Source organism: Parathielavia appendiculata (genome assembly GCF_033297405.1).
Source record: "Parathielavia appendiculata strain CBS 731.68 unplaced genomic scaffold N657scaffold_32, whole genome shotgun sequence".
NCBI classification, from domain to species: Eukaryota; Fungi; Ascomycota; class Sordariomycetes; order Sordariales; family Chaetomiaceae; genus Parathielavia; species Parathielavia appendiculata.
In genome coordinates, this window is record NW_026944251.1 from 98,838 (window position 1) to 123,850 (window position 25,013).

General features: G+C 56.7%; 11 protein-coding genes across 11 annotated transcripts; 6 read left to right on the forward strand and 5 right to left on the reverse strand.

The window, feature by feature from the left end:
• The first annotated feature begins 34 nt into the window (after positions 1-34).
• On the forward strand, positions 35-2,705 carry N657DRAFT_650618 (uncharacterized protein). Its single transcript, XM_062793984.1, has 5 exons — positions 35-488; positions 545-1,259; positions 1,324-1,671; positions 1,731-2,146; positions 2,220-2,705. Exons 1-5 carry the CDS (start codon positions 167-169, stop codon positions 2,234-2,236), a joined length of 1,818 nt encoding a protein of 605 aa, XP_062642834.1. The 5' UTR covers positions 35-166; the 3' UTR covers positions 2,237-2,705.
• Positions 2,379-3,741, reverse strand: N657DRAFT_650619 (DUF1264-domain-containing protein). The gene is made up of 3 exons (XM_062793985.1): positions 3,390-3,741; positions 2,782-3,340; positions 2,379-2,731 (listed from the first exon to the last, which is right to left on the reverse strand). The coding sequence occupies exons 1-3, from the start codon at positions 3,495-3,497 to the stop codon at positions 2,703-2,705; spliced, it is 696 nt and encodes a 231-aa protein (XP_062642835.1). The 5' UTR covers positions 3,498-3,741; the 3' UTR covers positions 2,379-2,702.
• Positions 3,742-4,529: 788 nt separating this feature from the next.
• On the forward strand, positions 4,530-6,621 carry N657DRAFT_582509 (uncharacterized protein; the record flags this gene model as incomplete). Its single annotated transcript, XM_062789620.1, has 2 exons — positions 4,530-5,565; positions 5,618-6,621. The coding sequence occupies 2 exons, from the start codon at positions 4,530-4,532 to the stop codon at positions 6,619-6,621; spliced, it is 2,040 nt and encodes a 679-aa protein (XP_062642836.1).
• Positions 6,622-6,845: 224 nt separating this feature from the next.
• Positions 6,846-7,485, reverse strand: N657DRAFT_320669 (uncharacterized protein). The gene has a single exon (XM_062786791.1). It carries the CDS (start codon positions 7,390-7,392, stop codon positions 7,021-7,023), a length of 372 nt encoding a protein of 123 aa, XP_062642837.1. The 5' UTR covers positions 7,393-7,485; the 3' UTR covers positions 6,846-7,020.
• Positions 7,486-7,753: 268 nt separating this feature from the next.
• Positions 7,754-9,661, forward strand: N657DRAFT_684747 (uncharacterized protein; the record flags this gene model as incomplete). The annotated part of the gene is made up of 2 exons (XM_062796712.1): positions 7,754-7,810; positions 7,874-9,661. The coding sequence occupies 2 exons, from the start codon at positions 7,754-7,756 to the stop codon at positions 9,659-9,661; spliced, it is 1,845 nt and encodes a 614-aa protein (XP_062642838.1).
• A 733-nt stretch (positions 9,662-10,394) lies between these two features.
• Positions 10,395-11,269, reverse strand: N657DRAFT_320752 (uncharacterized protein). The gene has a single exon (XM_062786792.1). The coding sequence runs from the start codon at positions 10,994-10,996 to the stop codon at positions 10,481-10,483; it is 516 nt and encodes a 171-aa protein (XP_062642839.1). The 5' UTR covers positions 10,997-11,269; the 3' UTR covers positions 10,395-10,480.
• On the forward strand, positions 11,142-12,179 carry N657DRAFT_637592 (Phosphoenolpyruvate/pyruvate domain-containing protein; the record flags this gene model as incomplete). Its single annotated transcript, XM_062791521.1, has 3 exons — positions 11,142-11,396; positions 11,463-11,515; positions 11,588-12,179. The coding sequence occupies 3 exons, from the start codon at positions 11,142-11,144 to the stop codon at positions 12,177-12,179; spliced, it is 900 nt and encodes a 299-aa protein (XP_062642840.1).
• Positions 12,180-12,872: 693 nt separating this feature from the next.
• N657DRAFT_684749 (uncharacterized protein) lies at positions 12,873-14,025 on the reverse strand (the record flags this gene model as incomplete). Its single annotated transcript, XM_062796713.1, has 4 exons — positions 12,873-13,145; positions 13,202-13,368; positions 13,547-13,818; positions 13,907-14,025. The coding sequence occupies 4 exons, from the start codon at positions 14,023-14,025 to the stop codon at positions 12,873-12,875; spliced, it is 831 nt and encodes a 276-aa protein (XP_062642841.1).
• Positions 14,026-14,930: 905 nt separating this feature from the next.
• On the forward strand, positions 14,931-16,614 carry N657DRAFT_675162 (uncharacterized protein). The gene is made up of 6 exons (XM_062795799.1): positions 14,931-15,296; positions 15,367-15,663; positions 15,730-15,793; positions 15,861-16,039; positions 16,124-16,174; positions 16,269-16,614. Exons 1-6 carry the CDS (start codon positions 15,243-15,245, stop codon positions 16,317-16,319), a joined length of 696 nt encoding a protein of 231 aa, XP_062642842.1. The 5' UTR covers positions 14,931-15,242; the 3' UTR covers positions 16,320-16,614.
• A 519-nt stretch (positions 16,615-17,133) lies between these two features.
• On the forward strand, positions 17,134-17,793 carry N657DRAFT_637594 (uncharacterized protein; the record flags this gene model as incomplete). The annotated part of the gene is made up of 4 exons (XM_062791522.1): positions 17,134-17,298; positions 17,401-17,465; positions 17,553-17,601; positions 17,653-17,793. 4 exons carry the CDS (start codon positions 17,134-17,136, stop codon positions 17,791-17,793), a joined length of 420 nt encoding a protein of 139 aa, XP_062642843.1.
• A 1,915-nt stretch (positions 17,794-19,708) lies between these two features.
• N657DRAFT_684751 (uncharacterized protein) lies at positions 19,709-24,932 on the reverse strand (the record flags this gene model as incomplete). The annotated part of the gene is made up of 4 exons (XM_062796714.1): positions 19,709-19,856; positions 19,914-20,375; positions 23,010-24,408; positions 24,473-24,932. 4 exons carry the CDS (start codon positions 24,930-24,932, stop codon positions 19,709-19,711), a joined length of 2,469 nt encoding a protein of 822 aa, XP_062642844.1.
• Between the last annotated feature and the right edge of the window lie 81 nt (positions 24,933-25,013).

The window sequence follows — 25,013 nt, forward strand, 5'->3', positions numbered from 1 at the left end:
TGGCTGCGACACTGCCCTCCCAGCAAGACATACAGCAGTTTTTTTGCTATGGTGCCTTGCTTCCCCCTTGGCCTTCTACTATCTCTCACTTCCGCATCTACATCGTGCGATCGTCTGTCTCATGATGACCCATTCGGGCATGGCATCATCTAGCTGACGTCGGACGATGAGCTACGGGATCGAAACTTGGCAACACTCGGTGCCCGGCGAAGGGAACGCGGAGCCTTCGTCATCCCAGACGGATGGACTTGCCTCTCGTCTGAGCAGGACTGCCTCTGAGCTCTTTGCACTCGCTCTTCAGCACGCCCGGCGGCAGACATCGAAAGCAGTATTTCGGACGCTTGAGCGCGAATATGGCTATCTTCAGCTGTGGTGCGACGGCTACGGCGCGGTCACCGGTGATCTGGACGACGTCTTGGCCGAGTCAAGGAGATTGCGGTATTCCACCTACCGCTTGTTGGTCAGCCTTTGCCAAATTCTGACAGAGAGTGAGCTTAGACTGGCCTTTGATTACTACACTGGTTTCACGCGCTAACTTTTCCAGAACTTGTGGGCGTGCTGCTCCCTGGTGTTGATGATGCTGCATATCGCAGACTGAACGAGAAGGCGGCCCAGGCCAAAGACGTGGTTGAGGCGACAATTTTCGCTATCCGCAATGTCGATGGCAGCGACACAGATTCCGACTCAGAAAGCGACTGCTCATCTTTCACTTGGGAGAGTTCAGTCGAAGACATCATTGAGAACATCAAAACCGATATCCGATGTCTCGTGGACCTTGGCCCGAGGTACAAAGAACCAATTCGAGACAGAACGGTGGCCGAGGTAGCCGCAGTCCCAGGGCCTGTGTCAACTTGGGATCAGGCGGAATATCTTGCGTCTCGCATTCGCCATCGCTACCCGAATGTGGATGTTGAACTGGCTCGCATTCTCGGCCAGGCGAACTGGGACAGGTTTCGGAGATTGTCTGAGTACAAGGAACAGAACATCCGTGAAGCTCAACGGCCAGCAAACAAGCCGGAGCCAGCACTCATGCTGTCTGGGACTGTCGTTGCTTCCGACTTCCATGATTCCGGATTAGGGACCTCATTGGCCACGCCTAGCTCGTACGCTGAAACAGTCCTCTCCTACCACGGCACAAAGGGAGGTTCCATCAAGATCCCACCGGCCCCTCCCGAAGCACTCGAGGGAAAACCGTTCCTGTGCGATATATGCGGGCGCACCTGCCGCTTACCAGGCGTGAACTGGAAGTCTCTTTGGAAGTAGGCTAAGGCAACCGCCTGGGCGTTCATGGCTTCTGGTTCTAACAAGCTGACGACCACACAGAAAGCACGTCCTTTCGGATCTCGAGCCGTACGTCTGCGTCATCCCAAGCTGCCTGTATAGCACAGTTCCTTTCCCAGACAAGAACTCGTGGAAGCATCATCTCGATTTGGAACATGAATTCACCAACACCTCCTTCACATGTCCGCTGTGCCAGGAGGAGCCCACTGGCGGAAGACTAGCCCATATGGCCCGACACCTTGAAGAGGTGTCGTTGACCATCCTCCCGGCAAACGCAGGATCCGACGAGGACTTCGATGGAACTTCAAATGAATCAGACGGAGAAGCCAGTGTCTCGAACAGCTCCTTCAAGTTACCAGAGACGGACACAGTCGACGAGCCAGCGGCGAGGTTGGTGACCGATTACATAAGTTGCCCTGACCTAATGTGAAGGCTGATAAGTATCGCAGCCACAAGCAGGACAAGCTCTGGCAGTGCGAGCACCCAGGATGCGAGCGGAGCTTTGTCACAAAAACGCAGTTCGACCGCCACATCAATGACAAACACCTTACGCCGCGCCAATTCTATTGCACTCAGCTTGAGTGCGAATATTCGAGGCAAGGCACCAAAGCCTTCAATAGAAAGGACAGCTGGAAGCGGCACATGTTGAACAAGCACTCTATCGACCCCCAAGACATGACATACGACTATACGGGTTACTTTCCGGAAGGCGACTACGTCGAGGACACTTTGCTGAACTCCTTGACGCCGGACCCGCAGCCAGGAGACGGGGCAGACACGGTTGACGATAAGTCAAAGCGCATCCAAGCTTCACCGCAAGCGTCCAGCTACACATTTTCGGCAGATGCACGCCCCCGGAGGTCCGGTGGGTTAATACTTCCCCCAAATATCTCGTCGCTGCCTACATGTAGTATGTACTCAACTGACAACCTTTGTAGCCGGTTTTTACACATAGGTCAAAGCAGTCCCGAGGCCTCGGGGGAGCGGACAGAACACCATCATCGTCCACCACAACCGCTCCCACGAGGACTTAGACGAACAGATGGCCAGACGACACCACAAGTAACACAAATCGGGAGCCTTATTTGCGTTGGTTAAGGGTAATCTTGGTGGTTTTGCGTCGCAAACAAAGCCTCAAATGGTTAGCAAATACTGCCAAACCTCCATCTGACCCCTAACTCCGGCCAAACCACCTGCTTTTCTTCCCGCCTACATCTTCTGTGGACATCTCCGATGACACGTTGAACTGCTCAACACCAGGAATAAAGTGTGATGCAAAGGGCTTGAATGCGACTCTGGAGGTGGCCCGGTTTGAAAGATTGGCAAATTACATCCTAGCGTCTGCAAGTGAGATAAATCCCAGCTCACATCAAGGGCAGACCTGATCGCCCTCTTACACGGGCTAATACAGTGCTCCAACTTCAGCTCTTTTTCCATGTGTAATCGGCGCCTGTAAATTCAGTTCTAAGCTCTTAAACTTCTGCGCCTGGAAGTACTCACCAGGATGGATTCGCGGCTCTTCAATACCCTTGCGAATCTCCTTCTTCTGCCTCCAATCGCACCCAGCAAACCGCTGATCCCTCTCGTCCATAATCTTCTCCAACCCCGCCACCTGCCCCTCGGCAGTAATGCTCGTCATCAACTGCGGCTCCCCAAGCGGCAGCTTGTCCCCGCGATCGACCTGCCACAAATGGTAGACCTTGCCGTACAGCTTGATGACCTCTTCCATCTCGGCCGTCTCGGCTTTGTTCCACACGGCCTGGGGCACGAGCGGGTTGGGTTGGGGCATGACGAGCATGCCCGATTTGACCTCAAAGACGTGGCTGTGCCAGAGGCGGCGCTCTTCATGGGGCAGCGTCTCGTACAGGTGCGGTTTGATCATGTACTCGACGCCGATCAGGCGGGCGCCCGGCGAGGGGCTGTCGTAGAGCAGGCACTGGCGCACGTCCTCAGTCAGGTGGCCGCAGTAGTGGTTGGCCTCGACGACGCGCGTCGGGTCCGAGGCGTAGACGTGGAAGGCGTTGAGGTGGGCGCAGATGTTTTGGATGGGGGAGAAGTCCTGGGAGGGTGTGTCAGCCCTTCTTTCTGTACTGCTGCAGACCTCGTACTTGTGTCATGGCAGCCCCCGACTCAAGGACAGTGCTCTTGGTGCTGCGTGGCTGGCCGGCCACCTTGCTCCCGGCCTCAACGTCTTTTTGATGTGTGGCCGACTGCATGTTGACCAAATTGTGAAATGGATACCGGCTCAGAAAGCGATTGCTCTTCTTTTGCTGGGATTCGGCCGAAAAGAAAATTGAGGACATCAAAACCAATATCCAATGCCTCGAGAATTCTGAACCGAGGTTCAAGTAACCAATTCATTGTTGGGCGACTGGGCGAGAGACGGCATTCCAGTGACGTCACTGTGATGCTGCTTCCCTACGGAAACCATCGTGATCTTTTTTATGCCGTTGTTTTCCATGTCGGCAACATCAAACCGAGGTCTACCAGATGCGGTGCTTGACTACATCCAGAGCGATGATTTCTGGGCAGCATGCATGCCCAAAAGTTGATTGTTCCTCGATTTTGACATTGAAAGCCAGGACCTCCAGGGCTGGGCGCGGCCTATCTTGAACACGCGCTATCCGTGACAGGCAAGGAGGGACCCTCGCATGCGGCCTGGGCGGCCACGCGCTGCTGGTTTAACGATCCAAAGGCGTTCACTCGCCGCCATGGAGCAGGCAAAAGCGCGAGATGCAAACACAAAAAGTCCCAGTTCGGACACAATTGACTGGCCGAACAAGCTCTGTGCCGCATGCAGCTGAGAATCTTGGGAATGGTTTGAGTCGCTCGCCTGGATTGAGACTGGTCCTCTGGCCTGTGCAATGCGACCATGGCTTCGCTTCAGGGTTCCGCAGCCGCAGCTGATTTCTTGGCCTCCCCGGTCGAATCAATCTCCAGCTCCGTCATGTCCGAGAATGAGACCAGGGGAGGCGCAGGTATCTACATCACCAGCCAAGGTATCTCTTCCTGCGCGGGCCTGGTTGCTCCGCTCGACATGTTCTGACCCAGTTCCTGGACGAAGTTGAATGGGTAACTATCACTTCATTCAACAAGCTGACAGGCAGGTCTTCGGTTGATGAACCAGAAACCCGCAACGGAGAGCCTTGCGAGCCTCGCCCGGCAAAGACTCCGACACCAGCGTACTCCTCGATCCCTGAAGTCCCCAGCACGCCCTCTGCACCATGGCCGATACGGGTAACAACAGCATGAGCGCCGGCGGCGGCGGCAACAATGACAATGACGGCGTCATCAACTGGGTCGCCCTCGTCATCTCGCTGGTTGCCCTCATTGGCACCCTGGCCCAGGTCCTCCAACAATACATCGCATCGGCCGCTGGATACTCAAACTGCGGCGAGAGCGTCATGGGCAAATGGCACGAGAGCAAAAAGCGAAAATTTCGGCCGACCGAGTTGCGCTTCGAAGTCCAATTTGAGACCCCCGTCATCTTCGTCTGCGAGCCCAAAAACGACAAAGGCCCCATCAAGGGCAAGCCCATCTACTTCGTCAAGGGCACCGACGAGAGCTTGAAGGAGACACGGGCCTTGCTGCCCAAGGAAGAGGAGGCGCAGACGCAAGCGTTGCGGGAGAAAAGGGTGCACACGGCCGACAACGAGAGGGCTTCGTGGGTCATACTGCTTTCGCAGCTGCAGTCGATGGAGAAGGAGAGCCAGGACTGGCAGTACCATCACTCCAACAACGGTCCGCCACACAACTTGCCGCTCGCCGGCTTTGAAAGCCACACGCTGGCCGTCGCCCTCCAGGCCAAGAAGCGAAGCTGGGACACGATGCCTGCAGGAATCAAGAAACCCTACGCCACCACAGCCATGTGCCACCTGCTTGAGATCGCCGCCATGATGGGCATTTATTGGAAGGAGTTTGACCGGTCGCGGGACCGATACCGCGCCGAGGGGAATGGCTACATGCTGGTGGGCTCCAACGTTCCCGATCTAGGCGTCACCTTCACCCTGCAGATTTGCGGCAAGAGCCGATTCCAGGAGAACCGCGTGATCCCGGTCGACGAGGTCAAGGAGCTCTGCTGCGGCTTCGTGTCCACCTTGTTTCAGGAGGAGAACAAAGACAAGCGCAGGATAGAGGTGCCCATCGAGGACGCCAAAGATCTCAGCATTCTCCAGCTCGGCAGCACCAGGGAGATTGCTGAGACCATGGTGCTCATCGAGTGCAACACGGACACTGCCAACTACTTTCGCTCCGACGACGCCAAGCACGGTCATCTCTTCCCAGGTATGACAATTTCGGAGCCTCTCCTTGTCCTTTTTGCGCTGACCGGTAATAGTGCCCTTCGAGCTCTTGGGTATGCTTGGCAAGACGCTGCATATTCGCAACACGGCCTTCCGCATGCTGCCAAATCCTACGCCATACCACTGGGACAAGAACTTCTTTAACCTTCGCAGACTTGTGAAGGAGTACTACAAGAAAATCACCGACTCGGACTCGGAGCTCCCGCCGGTCTTCCAAATTCAGCAGTTGGAGGAAGACTCTGGACATCTGGTACGCACTCTGGCGGAGGACAAGCGGACCAAGACGCCCGGATACTCGATGAAGCTCCTCGACACGCTGCACGACGTGCTGGACAGGTGCGATGAATATCTCCGGAAAAGCAACCGAGATCTCGTCCGGGTGGTCGTCCGAGAACACTTCCAGGAAGTCCTGAAGCTTATCAACGACAAGAGCGGCGCCGATGACGCTGTCGACAACAAAAGCACGCGCACCACCGACACAAAGAAGGCCGAGCACTTCGACGAACTTACGGCCGCTAGCCCCGAACTGCGCCAGGAACTCTTCATGGATCTCTACTTCTTCAAGGTGCTGCACCAAGTGCGAACGCGCGCTGTGGCCTCGTACGAGCGGCGGCAGGACACCCACTACGCGCCGTCCGTACGCGCGCCATCCGTGCACTCACGCGAGCCGTCCATCGACAACCTCACCGAGGCCAAGTACAGCGACCCCGAGGCTAAGGCGGTATCGCTGCCACCGACGCCCTCGGCCGTGCCTTCACGGCCCATCTCGCCGGGCCCTCCCCCACCGCACCTCAAAAAGCACGAAAGCAGCCAGTCGGTGCCGGTGCTGCACATCCATCCGCCGGAGCGCGTGTTGCATCAGCATCAACTTCTTGGGATGGACCTCACCTCTAGCCTGGACTCGGAGGCCACGGCCATCTGGTGCACGCTGGTGCTTAGGATGCTGTGCTGGCTTCTGCTGCACGACTTCAACAAGAAGGATGTGCAGATCCCGAAGAGCGAGTTGCTGGGCAGTCGGCTGCCGGTGTACATTGCCTGAGAGAGCTGGTGGGGCTGGCCTCTTGCTCACGAATGGGACAATGGTTTGAGGCAGGTCGAAAAGTTGCGTGCGGAACGCTCACGATATTACGACTGGTTTCTTTCACGGGATACCCTTCGGTTTGTATATTCTCTTTTGCATAGAGTTGGATTGAGCAACTCGCATCCTGCTCTCCCTGGGCGATGGCGTGGTGCTGGGTGACTGTGAGGTGTTTCCTGGATTCGACTTTCCGTACCAGCTGATCAATAAACTGTCAACGAGAGCAGCCGAAGAGCCATGCGTTCAATCTTCGCCCGAACCGCCCAACAGCAGCGGTCCTTACAATCCGTCCTGCAGGCGCTTGTCACCCAGAGTGTCCAAAGTGGAGCTCGCTTATGCTGATGAAGTGGCAGAATTCCCTCACAATGACTGACCCCAGTCCAGTAGTGATTCCCGAGAACAGGAGCTTGGAAGCTTCCAGGAGTCGAACATGACATTCTCCGAGGATGGCCAACTCAGCAAACACGAATCCGATGAAATCGAGACTCCCAGCCACCTCAGCTCAGTCCTGTAGGGCTCAATCCCGGTTGGTTCCCTCCGCCGCCACTTACACCAGTTACAGGAGACAGCACGCTGGGCAGCCCCGCAGCTGGACCCCGCACAACCAGTGATCAGGGAGGATGCGGTGAGCAACGGCGTGACCGCCTCTGCCAGCCCGCGCCGATCGGATGCATGCCGCCTCAATCTGGACGCTTTGCCGCTTTCTGCCCGATGCCGACACCGTCCAATCATGCAGCCAGCCCTGCGTGCGATGCGCCAGCGTTTGCTGCCACTCGATATCGCATTGGGCGGCCTGAAACGTTTGCGATCAAAGTCCTGCTGTTTGACCCAGGTTCATGGCCGCTGGGCCGCCAGGTTGATGGGCGCCATATTCTCCCAACCACCGCAACATTACGTCTCCAAGCGGAGAATACCACCTTAACCGTTCAAATTCTGCGAGTGAACAGCAGCTTCGAGAGCAGTTGAGGAAACTCCTGTTGCGGTTCGAGAACGGCGCTTACGCTGGCATGGGAGGAACTTGAACGCGAGTGGTCTGAACCAGACAAACCAGCGAACTCCAACCGACGATAGGCAAATCCTCGACAACTGAAAAATGCCGACCACGGAGATCATCACCATCATCAATAACTCGGGAAAGGTCATCAGCACCGTACGTACCTGCCTTACCTTGTACGCCATCACACAAACCGGTCCATCTACTGACACCCTCCAGGGCAAGCAGCTGGTCAACATCTTCAAGGAGGCCCAGGCTGCCTACCGCGACCGGAAGGATGCCGCCAAGGCACATCGCCGTTCGATCCAGCGGGCCAACACGTTTGACGTGGCATCGCGCAGCGATCCGTACTACGACGAATACTACTACGGCAGGTACCCCGAATACATCCACCATGCGTACGACCGCCGATCCCTCCGCGATGCTTTCAGCCGCCGAAGGTCATACGACGACGACGACGGCCGCTCGCACGCACTCTCCCGCTACAGCCGCCAGTCACGGCGGCCGCACCGGCCCCAGTCCTCAGAGCGGCCTCTCCCCGCGCTGACCGAGGGCAACCTCAAGACACACTCCGAGGTCTCCGGGTCATCCCCGTCCAAGGCTTACCGGTCTCCATACGCAGAGACGGCGCCGCGGGACATGCAGCTTTCCCGGCCGACGCTTGCCCTCGGAGCCCCGCCGCCCGCCTCCGAGTCGGCTGGCCCTGTCGCATCCGGCGCGCTTGTCCCCGGCCCGGGCCCCAACCTGCAGAAGCTCGTCCAACGCCCGCGCTCCGACCCGTCCCTAGCCAAGAAGAAATCCATCGACATGGACCTCGCCTACGGCAACATTCCGCCCGATCTCGCCTTTCGCGTGGATCTCGACCCCAACGCCGGATCCCCGGAGCAGCAGCAACAAGACCCGCAAGAAGCGCAAGCCCTGACGCTAATGGACCGCATCGAATCCTTCCTCGAAGAAGCGCAGTGCGTGCACCACACCGCTAGTACCATGATCGAGCACCTGCAGCGCAACCCCGAGGCCGCCGCCGCCGTGGCGTTGAGCCTTGCTGAGCTGAGCACCCTGATCGGCAAGATGAGCCCGGCGTTTCTGGGGTTCTTGAAGGGAGGGAGCCCGGCCGTGTTTGCCCTGCTCGCTAGCCCACAGTTCCTGATCGGTACCAGCATTGCCGTCGGCGTGACGGTCGTCATGTTTGGCGGGTGGAAGATTGTCAAGCGCATCGCTGCGGCCAAGACGCTCGAGGCGCCGTTTGAGATGCGCGCGGCTGGTGTTGTTTCCGAGGCGCCGGCCGCGGAGAAGGTGGCGGCTCTCCCGCATGCTGCTGCTGGGGCCACCAGTGCGGCCAGCTATGACGAGGCGCTCGTGCTGAGGGAGGTGGAGGAGCTGAGCAGCATTGAGACGTGGCGGCGCGGGATCGTACCGTTTGGCGGCGACGAGGACCGGGAGTCGGCGGATGTGGAGCTGATGAGTCGTGAGGCGGAGCGGGCTCTCAGGGAGCGGTTCAACCGGGATCTAGACGAGGTCGAGCCGTGCGATTCTGTCTCGCAGGTCAGTCGTGCCAGGACGGAGCGGTCCAAGAAATCGTACCGCAGTCATCGGAGCGGTGCCAGTCGCAGGCATCATCACTCTCATCGTGACCACCGAGAGGAGAATGGGGAGATTCCTGAGCGGAAAAGCAGTGCTGGCAGCAGCAGCAGCAAGAAGGACAGGGATGGCGGCAAGAGCGAGGCGGCGAGCCAGAAGAGCCATCGCAGCCACCGCAGCAGCCGGAGTCGTGGCCACCACCACCACCACCACGAGGGCAGCTCGGCGGTCTCGCGCTCGTCTTCCAAGCATACGGCCAGGATTGACCTCAAGGCGATTGAGGAAGGGGATGGTGGTGGCGATGAGTCGTCGTCGGGCAGCGGGACGGGCAAGCCGAAGGAGAAGAAGAGGGACATGATCAAGCAGCTGTTCAAGATGAAGAAGGACAAGGAGGACCGGGAGAATGCTGTATCGGTTTTGGTGTGATGGTTCCTCAGTTATGGCTTGTGGAGTTGAACGGAGTGGAGTTGGTTCAGGGTTCTTATGGTTTGGTGCATGGCGAGGAGTGGATATTCTGACAAGGGATCATTGAACATCTGCGTGTGTATCGTTCCAATTTAGCATAGAAAAACTCGGCTCATTGTGATCAGTCCCGTCTCATCTTGAGGCAGCTGTCGTTGTTCTGACATTATGGGCTGGGCCTGGGATTGCTGTCGTCTTGATGTTGGTACTTGGGTCGCTTCAGCAACTGGCACGGGGCACCACTCGGGTTTGGCATGTCCTACTACCTGCGCCAAATGGCTCTGAGAAATGGTAAGGAAGCGTCCAAGCTGGAGCGTGCCATCCTTCCAGGCATCTCCTACCACAAGTATAGTAGTTCCAAGTCGTTCCGAGTCGGAGCACCGTAGGCCGGAAGGAGCGATGTTCGGATGCATCAGGTTGAAGGGCTGCATCCCCGACTTAGTGTGAGGCATTCAGTCACCATTGACTCCTGTACTTGCGCTCTCCAACATTCTTTCCCGGCCAGCAGAGCCACGTTTCTGGTTCCCCAACACTATCTCCCACCCGAGAAGACTGGAGCTGCGTGACAGCTTCCTTGGTACCTATCAACCTGGACTTTACAAGAAGACCTAGGCTTTTCACACTTTGCATCCCTTCGAGCGTTTCCTCGACCCATGGCGGAGAGTCGTCCTGATTTCCGTCAGCACCTCCAACAGAACCCTTCCTTATCAGGGTTGCAGTATCCCCCGCAACGTGGTACTTGCGGTCGTCGTGTGGAGCTGGAGCTTGTTCGCCGTTGCTTGCTCATGTGGAAACAAGCACCGCTAACCAACTTCCTGTTGCGGTCATCGATCTTTTTGCGGACTCCTCCGCCGAGGAAGTACTGCTCACACCGCAAAGCTTCCGCAGCCCTGTGGCACAGAAGTCAAAGCCAAACGCTGCCAAAGTGTCGGCACGCATGCGGTTGGCTCCCGTCGGTCCCTTGGCGCCCTTGGCCCTGGGGATTGGGGACGTTACGTCTAGGACCGGTATCACCATTGTACGACCGTCATACAGCCTTGGGAAGTGCATGGGAAGCTGCGGCGATATGGTTTGCACAGTCTCAACCGGCCCCAACTGGTCCCGGTTTCGTAAACTCATGAATCCGGCAGCTGCAGTCAGCATACTACTCGCTAAGAACCGCGAACTGGAAGGACCGTACTGCCTAATTCTCAATCTCCCAGTCCCAGGGGGCCTTCTGCCTGTCCGGCAAGCTAAGCTGGTTCTCTCATCAAGGAAGGATCCGACAGGTCGAAGGGTATAAGGATCACCGAGCTCCATGGCCAGTCTTTCAAAACATTTCCCTCACAACAAGTACTTTTGCAGCGGTTCGTGATTTTGCTATCGCAACATCAACAAGCATTTACCCAACATCGACTACGACCAACACTACTATCTTCCATCAGCAACCCCCAACCGATCCATCATGGGTGACATGTCCGCGGCTATCCACCCCGGCGCTCCGGATGACATGAGAGCGTACAGGGCGCCGTCTCTGTTCCAGCCACACCGCGTCCGCCAGGCGATCCGTGACGCGCACAAAAAGAAGATCCCCCCGCTCATCGGCTACTACGCCGGCCTCAGCTCCATTCCCATCACGCGCTTCCTTGCTCCGATGGGCTACGATTGCGTCTGGATCGACTGGGAGCACACGTCGTGCGATGTCGAGACGATGACCACTGTGAGTGACTGCAGTACTAGGCTCACATTGTTTCCTCATTTGAAAAACACGCTGACAGACCGTCAGATGGTTCATGAAATCGTGTTCATGAGCGAGGGTCGCACCATCCCCTGGGTCCGGTGAGTCGCGGCCTGCCACCATTCAACGTCACTCCCTCTGGAATGGCCTGCTGATTGTTCGTGTTGCTACAGAGTCCCTGGTCACGATCACGCTGCCATCGGGTTCGCCCTGGACGCGGGCGCGAGTATCATCATTCCGCAGGTCGAGACAGTCGAGCAGGCCAAGTATGTCGTGTCGGCAGCCAAGTTCGGCACAAAGCAGAAGGGCACTCGCTCGATGCCGCCGTTCCGGTTCGTGCCGGGCATCACCGACATGGGCGCCGACGGGAAGCGGGACGTGTGGCAGAACCTCAACGACCAGGCGGCCATCATGGTGCAGATCGAGACGCTCGAGGGCATCAACAACCTGGACGCAATCCTGACCGAGGTCCCGGACATTGATGTGGTGTGGCTCGGTAGTCTCGACTGCCGCATCAGCATGAACCTGCCGGCCAACTTTGGCCACGGCGATGAGCCCGTGTGGCTGGCGGCCGTGGACAAGTTCAACGCCACGCTCAAGAAGCACGACAAGCCCCGCGCCGGGTTTTGTCTCCAGGGGGGCGAGACGCTCACCAAGATGGCTCAGGACAACTGCTTCCTTATGCATGCGGCGGATGTCCTGAAGCTGTACGAGATGGCTCCCCAGCTCGTGTCTGCGAGGGCCGCGGTGGCGCTCAAGAAGTGATTTCTTGAGGTACTTTGGTTTAGTTTGTACGAGTAACGGGACATGAAATACACTCCAACAGTTTTTCTACTGAGCATTGCTGTCCACTGTGAGAACCTGCTGATTCCGTAGCCCCTGTTCAAAAGAGATATCGCGTACCACCGGCACAACCCCCCATACATCGCCGCCAGCAGGCCTTCGACCTTCCCTGACAGTCAATGAAGGGATCTGACTGAGACCGGACAAGGAGAGGGAATTGGGTCTCTGGAAAGCTTGGGCATGTTGTGGGCCGTCGTAAAGGGAGTCAACGGCGACACCTTACAGACAGCAGCAAAGTTGAGCTATGCGCGAGACCGGGAGCCGTGGTAGGAGCAGACGGGTTGGAATTGTGGTTCTAGCAACGGTACTTCTGTATATAAGGCTCAGCACGGCGCGTCCCTGCTTGCCCAGAGACATCTGAGGGCCAGGTTTTGCCTGTCCTGCCCGAACATCCATAATTAACAAGAACAACAACAATAACCCATACGTGGATTCACAGGGACTCTGTGTCTCTGAGCCAGAGGTGTTGCAGAGCTTTCCTTGCCGTGATCACCCTCTCGGTATCCAGAGCTTGAGACCCATGTCGGTGCTGGATTCAGGGGGACTCGGCGTCTTGGAACCAGGGGTGTTGCAGCGCCTCCCTGGTTGTGATCCTTCTCTTGGAATTCAGGCTTGTTATCTGGAAAATGAGATCCTGAAATCCCGCGTCGCGAACGGCCTCCCGGAGTTCCCATCGCCGAATTCAGCAGCCAAGGACAGAAGTCGCTCGCAAAAGGGATTCTCCTTGCTGGTATGCTTCATGAGCCCAGTGAAACCATCCTTAGTTCCGAGATACATGATGTGTTTCCGAAGGACGTGGGCCCAAGCCCTGTCGGTCTTAAGCTCTTGATTGCTTTCGAGGAACAACATGTGGTTGAGCATGATATAGATTGCCACGATGGCGAACGACTAGACCTCAGGCAACATGTCTTGTCTTGCGCGAGCCCAAGACTCGGGGCTCCGACAGAGCCCGTTTCCGGAGAGGCAACCCTCGATGCATCCGTCAGGGCCAGTAGGACCGCATCCTCGAGGTCTGACATGCGGGCCTGGGTGATGGTGAGGTCTCTGTTTCTGCTACGCGTTGCCTGTTCGTAGTCGATGTTGTCGATTAGGATGTGGTTGGGTTTGATGTCTAATCATAATAAGTCGTCAGTCTATAATTACATGTACATGTGATTACCCGGCTACGGCACGACTGGGCACATGTTGCTGACGCGGAGCGGTCTAGCATTTGGTACCCGACGGCTCCGGGCGTCTGCGAGAGAGAATGGTCATCGGCCACATGGTACGTATGCTACCCGTTGACTTACTAGTATGTATGATGCCTCTGTCGTGCAGCTCGGCCAGGCTTTCAAGGGAGCGCTTGACAATGCTATTTTCTTGTCTCACACGCGAGCGGTCGCCTGGAAAAGTGAAGGAAATGCTCGGGGAGAACTCGTAGACGAAGATGGCGTTCTCCTTGACAGTATCCACCAGCGCCCTCAGATTTTGACTGGAAGACAGAGGCTGTTGTAGGAACTTCTTTTGATAGTCGTAGTTGCCTCGGAAGATGTTTTTCAAGACAAAACTCTTTTGAGCAAAGCTAGAGTGAATGAAGGAACGGTGAGTACTTCGGCGTCAGTCTGGAATCTCAGTGAGGTGGTCTAGCTTGGGTGCCAACACATACTTACCTTGCTTTGTACAGGTACATCAGCTGATATCCGAGTCGTCGTTCTGACAGGACCTCCTGGACTCGTACATGCGCCCTGAATCCCCGCGGGTGGTGGTCCCTGGCGTGAAGGGCTCGCATCTAGTCCCGGCTAAAGGAATTGTGTTCTGAGGTCGGCGATGAAGAAAGTGCCAGGATGATGTGGTATTGGGGGGGGGAGCGGGAGGTTTTCATAGGGAAGTGGGCAGTGCCTCGAGCGAGGCGGATGCCAGGAGACCCAGCGCGACCAGAACATTGGAGCGCGAAGTGCATTTGAGATATAAGAGGGGTCAGGATCGTGGTGCTAAAACTTGAAGTGAACGTGGCCAACATTGTATTTGATGCCCGGATAGGGTCAGAGCCGGTCGGTGACTTGTAAAGAGGGAGGAGGTACTTTGTTGATTGGCGGCGCTTCATCACAATATCTTTCCACTGTCCCTCATAGGTATTTCTGTAGTGTCTAACCCCTTTCAACTTAGATTTCCTCCTTCACCGGCCGAGAACAAAATCTGCAGCCAAACATCACCACCGTATGTTTACATCAGGGGCCACCATCCAACACATGAACAACATCGTGATACACAACACAAGACCAACCATTTACTTAAGATAATCGCCTTTCAGAAGGTTGGTTAATCGGGGTTAAGTTCAGAGTGTCTGAAACCTCCCCGATGCCGATGTGGGGCCGTATGGGCCGGGCCGTCGAACTCGCCCCACTATCGGGGCTCGGCGCTCCGGACCCTCGAAGACGTGATATGTACAACATCACATCACGTCTTGGAACGTCTTGGAAGAGATGATGCATTGCGAGGGCAACGGCTCCTTCAGCTGTAGCTGTAGCTGAGGAACCTTGGTGCACAGGGAAAGTGGTGAGGTGGGGCGTAAGATTATTACCCGAAACGGCAGCCGTTCCATGCCAATAGAATCCAGACCCGCCGCAAACCCGCTGCGAGAGCGGCGATACTCCCCTTTGCGTCGAATGCTCGGTGCACGTTGAGTTTGTTATCATGAGCGTCCCGCGTCTACATAAGCACGTCGGCCGGCCAGTAAACCCGAATGGTGGTTGAGAGCCGTAAAACCTCCAATCGGAACCGAGAGGCAGCAGCACGCAGAGAGAGATGATGAAGTGAAGGGCATCGTGGTCGTGGAGGTTGTAGCAATTGGTCAGGGGCCGTTGGAGCTGCGAATATAAAGAAAGGGTGCCATCCACTCCAAGGAACCTCGATCGAAGCAACCATCAACCTCTTGATCCGCCACTCGCCTGAAAGACCTGACCTTTGATACTCCCAAGTCCCAACCATCCGCCGCACAAGACCGCAATGAAGCTCACCCTACTCCCCCTGCTTCCCTTGGTGCTGCAAGTGTCAGCAATGGCAAGTTTTGATCAAAAAGTCCTAAGACCATCACCTGGGGTCCAGCATCACTGATATTCCTGTTACCCAGACCTTGCCTCGTGATGCCGCTTCGGAACGCGGTGAACTCGACACCCGCAACGCCGTCGGCCTGACCTGGATCGGCCAAGTCAAGGAAGGCCAGCCGAATGTGACCTTGACGGGCACCGCAGAGGAGATCGTCCAGCAGATCCTCGCTGCCAACCCGGATTACCAGTTCCCCACCGTATCCAACAAGACGCACCGGGCGCTTGAGGAACGGCAGGATCCGCGTCTCAACCCGCCACCCCCAACCAAGTGGGGGACGCGCGAGAACAGCGTAGCCAGCTCGGACGACGACTGGCTCCTGGTATGATATGACAGAGGTCGCACCTATACCATCATTGTACGAGCAGCCTGGCTGACTCAACTTCAGACTCGGTGGGACTGCAACTACGGCACGGGCGTCTGGTTCGATTTGACCGATGGCAACGTCGCATGTTAGTTGCATTTCAAGTTCTTAAGACAAAGACCACATTGACCTTTATGCTAAACAATTTCAACAAGACCTCGAAAAGCTCGGAAACGGCGCCTGCGTCGTGCCGCGGGGTCCCAACGGCCTGGCCCGGGTGGCTTGCTCCTCGAGCGCATCCGTCTTCGTCGTCAACGACAACAACTACCAAGTTCAAATACCCTGCATTCAGGTCGCCCACATGGCCTGGCATCCCATGTACAACTGCCGATGGGTGAGTCGACGGACGTGCTCTGTCTGACCTCTAGTCTAGGTCTGCGTCACCCAGACCTCTGTCTCAACTGACCTGGTATCGCAGGAACAATTCTCCGCTTCCCTAGGGAGGTTTCACGGCTTCACTCGCGGCCGGGTAAGTCCAACCATGACCGAGAGCAACATCGAGTGCTACGATCAACTTGTGCCGTAACGTGAATCCCAGCTGGCTTTTGCTTACAACGATACAGTCCAACACCATTGGAAACTGGTGGGTAAACATCAACAGGGACAGCTGCTGATCGAGCTTCGGCTCGTAAAAACATAAACCTCACGACTGGAGACAGAGAGCATTGGCTTTGCTTTGCGTCGTGAGTTCTTCGCAAGGTCCGTGGTCTGTATGATGGGGAAGAGGTGTCAAGAGCATGACTGTTTGCTCTCTTAGAACATAAAGTCAATTCAACATTGAACCGAGGGTATAGAGGTTAGTTTGATAGAGTATCCTTCTTCATCTTCGCTATAGGTGGCGTTTAGTTAGTCCCTGCCAGGAAACCGTAGGCAACTCTGTCCGTGACGGAAGGGTGAAGAGTGGAAGACTAGACTAGACCATATCTCATATATTTTCCACAGTGACCCCGGACCCGTTAACCCGGGCCCCTTCCCAACCCACTCCCGTTAGCTCCTCCACCTATCAACACATCGAAATAACCTATAAAGCATAAAGTGAGAACTTTGTGTGTTACGCCAACATTACACATATGAAGCGAGTAAAGAAGGTATGTTGAGAAGGAGTCAACTCGAATATGGCCATATTTTAACAATGTCAACAACAGGTACAGTGCACCTGTCGCCACGGTGATATCGACTGCACACCAAGGGCGGGTCCTCGCCGACTAATACACTCCGGCGTGAGTGGTCGTAAAGGATCCGTAAGAGATTGCTTAGCCTGCGTTCTTGCCCCTCGAACTGGCGAGCAGTCGAGTTCTCGCTTCCCTGTCAATAAATCGCCAATACCACCTTTCTTGCTTGTTGTCCCCTCGCTCCTCGTCACCACAAATACTGAACCACCTCAGGATAGCAAGATGGACGACCATAACAGCGAGGAGGCAACAAGCCATGGTGGCACCGCTCAGAGCGTCAGAGAAAGCCAGCGTGCCGGGCGTTCCACGCGAGATCCGGCTGCGCATCTACTCGCTCCTCCTCAAGGCTGACACGCTCATCGACACCTTTCTAGTCAGGGCCAATGAAGCCACGATTGCCGAGGTCCGCTGGGCCAGCGGTGTGCGTCAATCAATCAAGGTTAATTCATGCGGTCCTCGCTAGAGTGAGAACAGGGTGAGATGAGAAGATATTTTTCTGGTCTGCCGCTTGCTCTGTGTTAAGGGGAGCACCTTCTACTACAACCATAACCTCTTTGACTGCCACTCGTCAAAGCAGTGCCTCAGCTGGTAGGTCACTTCCACCCCTCCCATGTCTTCACCCGGTATCATATCGCGGCAATAGTCATGGGGTTCTGACTAGATGTGAAATTGCAGGCTCAACACTTTGACCCCACGCACCCGCCGCCTGGACCGCCACATCGCGGTGCCTCTTACCCAGACAGGCTCGTAGAAAACCTCGCTGGACAATATTGAGCTTATGCGGATCCTCCCCGAACTCACTGCCAACCTGCGGACCGTGTACCTCCCCAGCACCATCGTCACTTCCGAGCTGTCGTACTGGCACCGATGGTTCGCACGTCGGGGTGAGCCTCAGTATTACATGGTGCAGTGGTGACATCCCAATCCCGGTGGACGGTCCTTTTTGCATGATTTCCGCCGCGACGATGACAGCCAGCCCCGCCGCCGCTGCTGAGGCCGAGGACAATCATGCAGAGGTGCAGGTCCCCAAGGTCGGCCTGGCTTCCTCCTCTGTTACTTGGACGATTTGCTGTGCCTCCAGGCTGTTGATCTCGGTCACAGTCTTAAAACCGATTGGAATGACGAGATTTCTCGGATCTTGGCTCGCCTCGCGGCATTGGGAGATAGTGTGGTCAACAGTATCTTCGGTCCGAGAGAGGATTGACTGGGGTGAAGGTATGGGTTTCTGGTAGAAGGACATGGATTGGACACGGAAACACAAGAGCGACGGGGAAGAGACATGGCGAAGGGGAAGGATACAACCAGGAGGAAAGATGTGCGAAGGGTTAGCGACTTAGCGACGGGGAAAGACTGCGCGACCGGGGCATGGACACATTTTGCATGGGCATGGCAATAGGGGCGTGGTGTGGAGTGTAAAGCTACGGTCTACCTTAAGTTACCATTAATCACGATGTCACATTGACACGCAGGACTTGGAGCACACGAATGATATGGCTGTGTCATGTTCACCCCCTCTCAACCGCCCATACCACTTGACTATTAACGGAAACGCACCCAACTTGAGAGAAACTTTTATATTTTTCTTCAGCTCCAAGTAGTTACTTGTTGTTGCTGGAAGTCAACCGGATTACCAGGTTCCAACATTGCCCCTCTCTTCATTCTCTTTCCACATGGCAGCCCACGACTCCCGCATCTCTTCCTCTCCCGTTCCGTCTCGGTGCCAGGCAAGGCTGAACCCAGCGTCCATGTAAGCTGTCCCAATCAGCGTCCAATGGTGTGTCCCGGCAACAGGCCGCAGGATATAGCGTTTTGTCGAGCCCCTGAGCAGGCACAGCATGTCTCCCGGCTCCGGTGAAATAGAGGTGCTTCGGCAGAAGTCGATGTGGCCATTCTTACAAACGAAGAAGACGTAGCCGTCGAACTCCTCCGCAATCGATCCTGCGAGAGGTTGTGTGACAGCTTCGCGCGGATGATATGTGCCATTCAATAAGTAATTTTGGATGAGTATTATGTCATCGGTAAAACCGGAGGCAAAGGGGCGTCTCATCAGGACTTCATAGAGTGTTTCCTAGGGTAGAGGCGGCGCCTTATAGTAATCCCTGAGTGTAACGGCAAAGCTGCCGGCAAAGTACTGGCTCAGATGCTGCCGGGGAGAGTTGGAAGTTGATTCCTCGGACACATGATCCTTGCGCAACTGAGGTGCTTGCTTTGCCGGACTCTTCGAGCCGGTCCCGCAGCTCATGTCTGCCCCAGCATCAGAAGCCTGCACTTGCAACACCGTTTTCAGCAGGCCCTCACACTCCAGAAGGTACCGCCTACACGTCTCTGCAAGAATCCTCCCGGCCTCGGCGGCCGAGTCTGGGAGGCCTGACGCCTTTCTTCGTGGATTGTGCAGCGGGGCCCAACAGCCCCGACCGTAGTGATTGGTAGTGCCTCAATCTCGAGTAGCGTGTCATTAGCGACGAGTCTGGCTGGATTCGAGTTTCGAGGTTGCGGTAGAACACGCCCTTTCTCCCGACGAGATTGGGGACCCAAGAGGGTCGACCGGGTTGGGGCCCCGAGCCGAGGCCCAACACGTCGAGGCATGTGCCTTCCCTGAGCATCCAAGCCGTGTATTCGTGGTACACCCTGTGCAGGGGCTTAGAGTAATCCGGTGCGAGATACGCAGGGATCGTCTCGTTACCGACCAGTAGGCCCAGCAGCGAGTATATTCTGTTCCTGGGGTCCGTTGCTTCAAAGAGGGTGAACTGCGAAAAAAGCATCGCCAGTTGCTCCGCGAAACCAACGTACTTCTCGTCGCCCGCAAGGTGCGTAAAGACGTGCTTGTACCGTCACGCCTGCACGATCGAATACAGCCCACTGCGGTAGGAGAGGATCTCCGGGAGCGCCCCGTCGTCGGGCTCCGGCCGGATGTAACGGACGTGCCTGAACGCATGGTACATAACAAACCACGGAACCGTCAGGTGTCCGACCATCAGCCTGACCTTCTCGTCATCATGTCGGATATGCCGCACCGCCACCTCCTGCACCACTCACACACGCGTGAACCATGGCCGGGCGAGCAGCCCATCCATGGCATCCCTTCCCCTTGCCAACCTGGCGTTTTGCTCGTCACTGTACAGTAGCCGCTTGGCTACTGTCCTGGTCGGGTGCATGGCGCGGTTGGCTCGCTCGCACGCCTGCTGATAGCCCAGGTGCAAGTCGTGTTTCGGGATGTTTCCGTAATCGCCCAGCCAGACGGTGACCTGGCTCGCCAAACTGTAGATCTCGCGCATGCGGGCGACTTGGGCGCTGCGCTCGGCGAGATTTTGCTGGTTGATGCAGAGGCTGTCGATCCAGAAACACGTTTCGTCGCTGCTGTTGCGGAGGTAGGTCAGCGCCGCGAAGAGGTTGCACGTGACCGGATACGCGGCCGAGTCGAGCGTGATGGGGCGGGTTTGAGCAGCGTCACCCCAGACGTACGAGACGGCTACATATGGGTTGGCGTCGCGGGCATTGCTAAGCCGGGTGTGTTCGAGGGTTCAAACAATTGGGTCGTGGAAGGCGCCCGGATGGAGCTTCACGACGCGGATCTCGTCTGGATGCCTCAGGGGGCGATGAGGGCTTTGGTCTGCAAATGCATCCATGGCTACTGAGAAGAGTGAGTGAAAAACCAGAGGATCCTAATGAACATGAAGTACCTAGGTACTAGTAGGCACTGCTGTTGGTATCTCCGGGGCCATTGGGTGGGGGGTCACGGCGGCACTTGACCTCATGGGTCCTAGGGACCAGATGATGCTTAAGCACCACCAAGCCCTGGCTCAGCCCCATTTATGGGCCCTCATTCACATGCAAGGCTCTTCGAGCATATTAAGCGGCTGAGCCTGAGGGAGCCCGTTCATTGACGGACTATCGACTAATCCGATCTCTACTTGGCTTCACGTAAGTGTGTTAGGACCCATGTTCATAAGTTCCAAAACAACTATAAGACTGGTACTAGTCAAGGAGGGGCATAGAGTACGTTATAGATCTTATAAGCCACTCTAGAGTCCCCCTTAACCCTCGACATAGAGTGGGTGAGCATCCAGGCCACACTGGTCTCGCCGCAGTTCGGCATGCGCCGCAGAGCCTGATGCTGTTAGGCGCCAGGTTACTCGGAATGCGGCCCGCGGAGAGGGCATAATTTGTTGTCTCTGTCTGGCGCGCACAAGGGCGTCAAACCCCGCTTCCTCAGTCCTCAGTCCTCACAGCAGGACTATCTGAGAGCAACTGAGTCCCCCCAATGCCTCTACCACGCAGCTTGCTTCATAACCTCCACAAAATACCGGCAGAAGCATCCAGATCTTTGACAAGCAGCCTAGGCTATTCTTGCTTTGGATGGGAATATTATCAAATCCGGCGTTAATCCGCAAAGTTAGGAACGAATCGACCCAGAAATGGCCGTCTCCATCAGGATTCAACCGTCCGACTTCATCGTGTCGACCGGCCCAGCCGTGATTCTGGTCAAGACCGACCGGGAGTCCTTTCGGCATCTCGTTCCTTCCACGAACCCCCTGTCGGAAGTCGATAGCGTTTAGGCTGTCCTAAGAAACGGCAAACTCGCCGTCGCGTATGCCATCCGCCGATTGAGCGACATCCGCATCGGAGCTTATCGACAACTACCTTGACTTTCACGCCGTTGAGGTTGCTGACGAGGAGTACAAGTGGCGCACCATTCCGTCCATTTCTGTTGATGAGGCGCGCCTAGAAGAGGATTAGACTCGGGATCAGGCTCAGGATCCGTGCATAGAGGTATGGGCCAGGCCAACTGACTGCGGTCAAATGCGGCATAATATTTCACTCTGACTGCTCCGCATGGCCATCTTGTTCCATGCGGCTGTGTGGCGTCGTGCCAGATTGTCCCTGTTGGCCTGCCGCGGCCTTGAAGGGGCCCCGTGCTCAGCCTTGCTTCCGTATTCAGTACAAGAACAGCGGAGTAGGGTCGCAAACGCGTTTGGTTGGCTAAGGAGAAAGTTACCCCTAGACGGTTACTTCCTTCTTCGCTTATGAGAATGGTGACATGGGTTTCTGCTGGAGCAGCGGTTGTCCCCCAGGTGGGAGGGAGACAAACATGGAGTGTGCCTGCACAGGGGCTCCAGTCGACACACACGTATATTTCACGGCCTATTGGCGAGACGGGCCAGTGACGTGGGTTGGCACACCTTACATGGACTGCCGAATTCAGCCATGCGTGGCACCGAGACGGCATGGCAGCAGAGGCGGAAACCTTGAATGCGCCGGCCGTGGGGTGCCATGTGGGGAGAAGGGAAATGTACCTGGTTATCCGTTAAAGCCAACAACAACTAGCGGCAACCCAGGGAGCTGAGTGGAAATAAAACTAAAGATCCATTTCATGCTGCCGGACAGCTGTCGATTAGGATGTTCATCCTCCTAGATTCGATTCACTACCAAGATCCGCTGGAATATAGTGAAAGCGAAGAACATTCCGCGGGCACATGTCGTTCGCCACATAGTCGTTAGTTCAGCTATCATGGGAATAACCATGGTCTCCCAAGTGACCCAATTCGGCGTGTGGTGTGCCAACAAGTCTAACGGGCGGCGCTGACCTCGCTGTTCTGGGTAAGTTGGCTCCATCATCTGCGCATTGTGAACCCCGGTATTGGACGGTGGAGATTGTATTTTCCAAGTCCAACAGCCCGGGGTCTTTAAGCCGTGGGGCGTTGTGGAGGCATCTGGCCCATGGTGGTCTTAGGCTCTAAGTTTCCGTTTTGGATACCCCAATACCCCCGACTCGTGGGAGAACATGTCATACCTGCCCAGGCACTCCAGGCCAGCCTTGAATATGTAGCCATTGCCTGCCTGAGCTTGGCCGCAACACAGTCACATCTACCCAGGAGTGACGTGACCAGGCCGTGCTTTGCCATGCTCGTAGCCAACGATCCAAAGCCATCTTTCGCGCGCTGCTTCCGCTCCGTCGCCTGGCTCCATCGGAAAACGGCCGTCGCCACTCTGCCTGCTGAATTAGGGTTCTGCATTGGCAGAGTTCGAGTCGTGCTTGATTGAAGAGTCGATTCCCATGCGAGGCATCCCTAAGGCAATTTCCGACGTCCGACAAAGTGTGTAGTGATACGGCCGAGCGGTTAAAACAGGTACTCGTCCCATCGGTCCTCATGGTAGGCGTAGAACAGTTCATCCAGGCTGTGCCCATGGTCTTCGCCGAGCCGCTGCAGGAAATCGTTGAATGTCGGTGGTCGGCGTGCCTCCCTCTCGGGGTCCGACTCCTCGTCGCCCGAGAAATAGTACTCGGATGCCTCATCTTCTTCTTCTAGCTCCAGTTCTTCCTCCCCTGCAACCGGCTCGACCCCTCCGTCATCCGAATCTTCCCCCCCTTGCTGCGCTTCGAGTTCCTCCTCCTCTTCCCCACTCGGCGGAACTTCGTCTTCGTCTTGGTACGTCGGGAGCAGATCAAACGTTCTGAACACGATGCCCGCCCTGGCGCAGAGCTGCCGCGCCGTTTCCACCTCCCGCTTGAAGCGCTTGTGAAACCTGCGTTCTGCCGGCCACGAGTGTATCGCGAGCGAGATACTGGACAGCTGCCGATGCGCCGGGCTGGCGCACAGACACCTGACGCCGTGCAGCACCATGTCCAGGTCCGCAAGGTAGCTCTGCTTCCAGTCCCTCGCGGTTCCCCACTCGCAGACCAGGGTGAAATCGCGCAGGGACGGGGGAAGGAGCTGGCACAGCCGCTCCCCGTCGTCCTCTTCCAGGATCCCCAGCGTCCCGAACACGCCGCGGTAGTCCAGCGTCAGAGTTTCGAGGTGCGCGAGCTCGGGGATGCACCGTAGCCGGTGGTTCTCGGGCTTCCTTGGCCGTTCCGTCCCGCGGGTCAGGTAATGGCCTTCGGACAGTGCGACCAGTTCCAGCGTGCGCAGGGACCCCGCAAGGCCAGCAAGCGCGTTGCTCAGCGTCTTGCCCTCCGGCAATACGTCCCGGTCCTCGTCGGTAGAGCTCGACTCAAAATGCACGACCAGGGTCTGGAGGTTGACGCACGCAAGACACAGCGCGACAAGTCTCGGCTCGTGGATGTCACTGCCGTAGAGACGGAGGTGCTCAATGTGCGGAAGCGGCGGGAGCTCGATGGAATGGTCCAAGACGGGGTGGGCTGCTGCACAGCACAGCTCCAACGTCTTGACCTGCGTCAACTGGTTCAGCGTCTCGACAGTGCGGTCGGCTAACAGGCGCGAAAGGCTCAGCTGCCGACTGCCATTCTCCCGGTGGCAGTATATGCGCAGCGATGCGAGGTTCTGCATGTCGCCAAAAGAAAAATAGTCAAATAGGTTTGACACGGCCAGTTCGTAGTCTTCGGCCTGAAGGTACAGGATATCCCGAACCTCAGAAACCGGCAGCTCTAGATGTTCCGCGCCAAGCGGAGAGTCCGGACAGGCCATCAGGAAGTCGCGCAGGTTGGGCGCATTTTCGAGGATGACCTTGAGGAGGATTAACGCGATGTTGTCATAGGTGTCATACGTTCCGCTATGTCGGGCCCAAGATACTGGCCACAGTTAATCAACGGTCAGGCGGCGGCTCGTTTGGCACCGATAATTAAATAGTCCTACCTCCAGTCTGTCTTTGCCACTCTTCATGCACCTCGCCGACGGTCATGATGCTGGCGACGTTGACGAGACAAGTAATGCTCCGAATCCACGGTCGTATAGCCGGGCAGCTCTCGATGCGGCGGAACAGGGTAACCAAGGCGCGCGGTGTGGGGATGACGAGGGTGTGGTAGAGCAGGGGCTTGGCGATGGCGGCCATGCGGCGCGAAGTCTGGGCAAACGACTGCAGTTCGCGATGGCAGGCAAGCCAGTCGGCCCACTGGTGGTTGGCATTCCGAGACTCCCAGGTGCCCGAGGCACGAAGCGCAAACCGAGTCGTCGAAGGGCACGCGGGGACCAGGGCCTCGGCAATGGGCCGCAGCAGCTCGCTCGGGAGGCGATCCAGGGATCGGCAGAACTGGCTTGGAGGTTCTGATGATACAGGCGGCTGTGGGCCGGTCGCTCGCGAGTTCGGCGATGCCATCTGGGGTTTTGGCTTGCGGTTCGGGTCGCCGGGTGCGCGCCGCTCAGGCTAGGGTGCCGTGCAGGCAGGCACTGCCCCAAC

Bases quoted from the DNA above. Each gene is read 5' to 3' on its own strand.
- N657DRAFT_650618 (XM_062793984.1), top strand. From the start codon at position 167: ATGAGCTACGGGATCGAAACTTGGCAACACTCGGTGCCCGGCGAAGGG. The intron at 1,260-1,323 runs GTAGGCTAAGGC...ACGACCACACAG, and splicing joins AACTGGAAGTCTCTTTGGAA to AAAGCACGTCCTTTCGGATC. The intron at 1,672-1,730 runs GTTGGTGACCGA...TAAGTATCGCAG, and splicing joins GTCGACGAGCCAGCGGCGAG to CCACAAGCAGGACAAGCTCT.
- N657DRAFT_650619 (XM_062793985.1), bottom strand. From the start codon at position 3,497: ATGCAGTCGGCCACACATCAAAAAGACGTTGAGGCCGGGAGCAAGGTG. The intron at 3,341-3,389 runs GTACGAGGTCTG...ACACCCTCCCAG, and splicing joins CGGGGGCTGCCATGACACAA to GACTTCTCCCCCATCCAAAA. The intron at 2,732-2,781 runs GTGAGTACTTCC...CTGAATTTACAG, and splicing joins AGAGCCGCGAATCCATCCTG to GCGCCGATTACACATGGAAA.
- N657DRAFT_320669 (XM_062786791.1), bottom strand. From the start codon at position 7,392: ATGATTGGACGGTGTCGGCATCGGGCAGAAAGCGGCAAAGCGTCCAGA.
- N657DRAFT_320752 (XM_062786792.1), bottom strand. From the start codon at position 10,996: ATGGAGCTCGGTGATCCTTATACCCTTCGACCTGTCGGATCCTTCCTT.
- N657DRAFT_675162 (XM_062795799.1), top strand. From the start codon at position 15,243: ATGAAGCTCACCCTACTCCCCCTGCTTCCCTTGGTGCTGCAAGTGTCA. The intron at 15,297-15,366 runs GCAAGTTTTGAT...CCTGTTACCCAG, and splicing joins TGCTGCAAGTGTCAGCAATG to ACCTTGCCTCGTGATGCCGC. The intron at 16,040-16,123 runs GTGAGTCGACGG...CTGGTATCGCAG, and splicing joins CCATGTACAACTGCCGATGG to GAACAATTCTCCGCTTCCCT.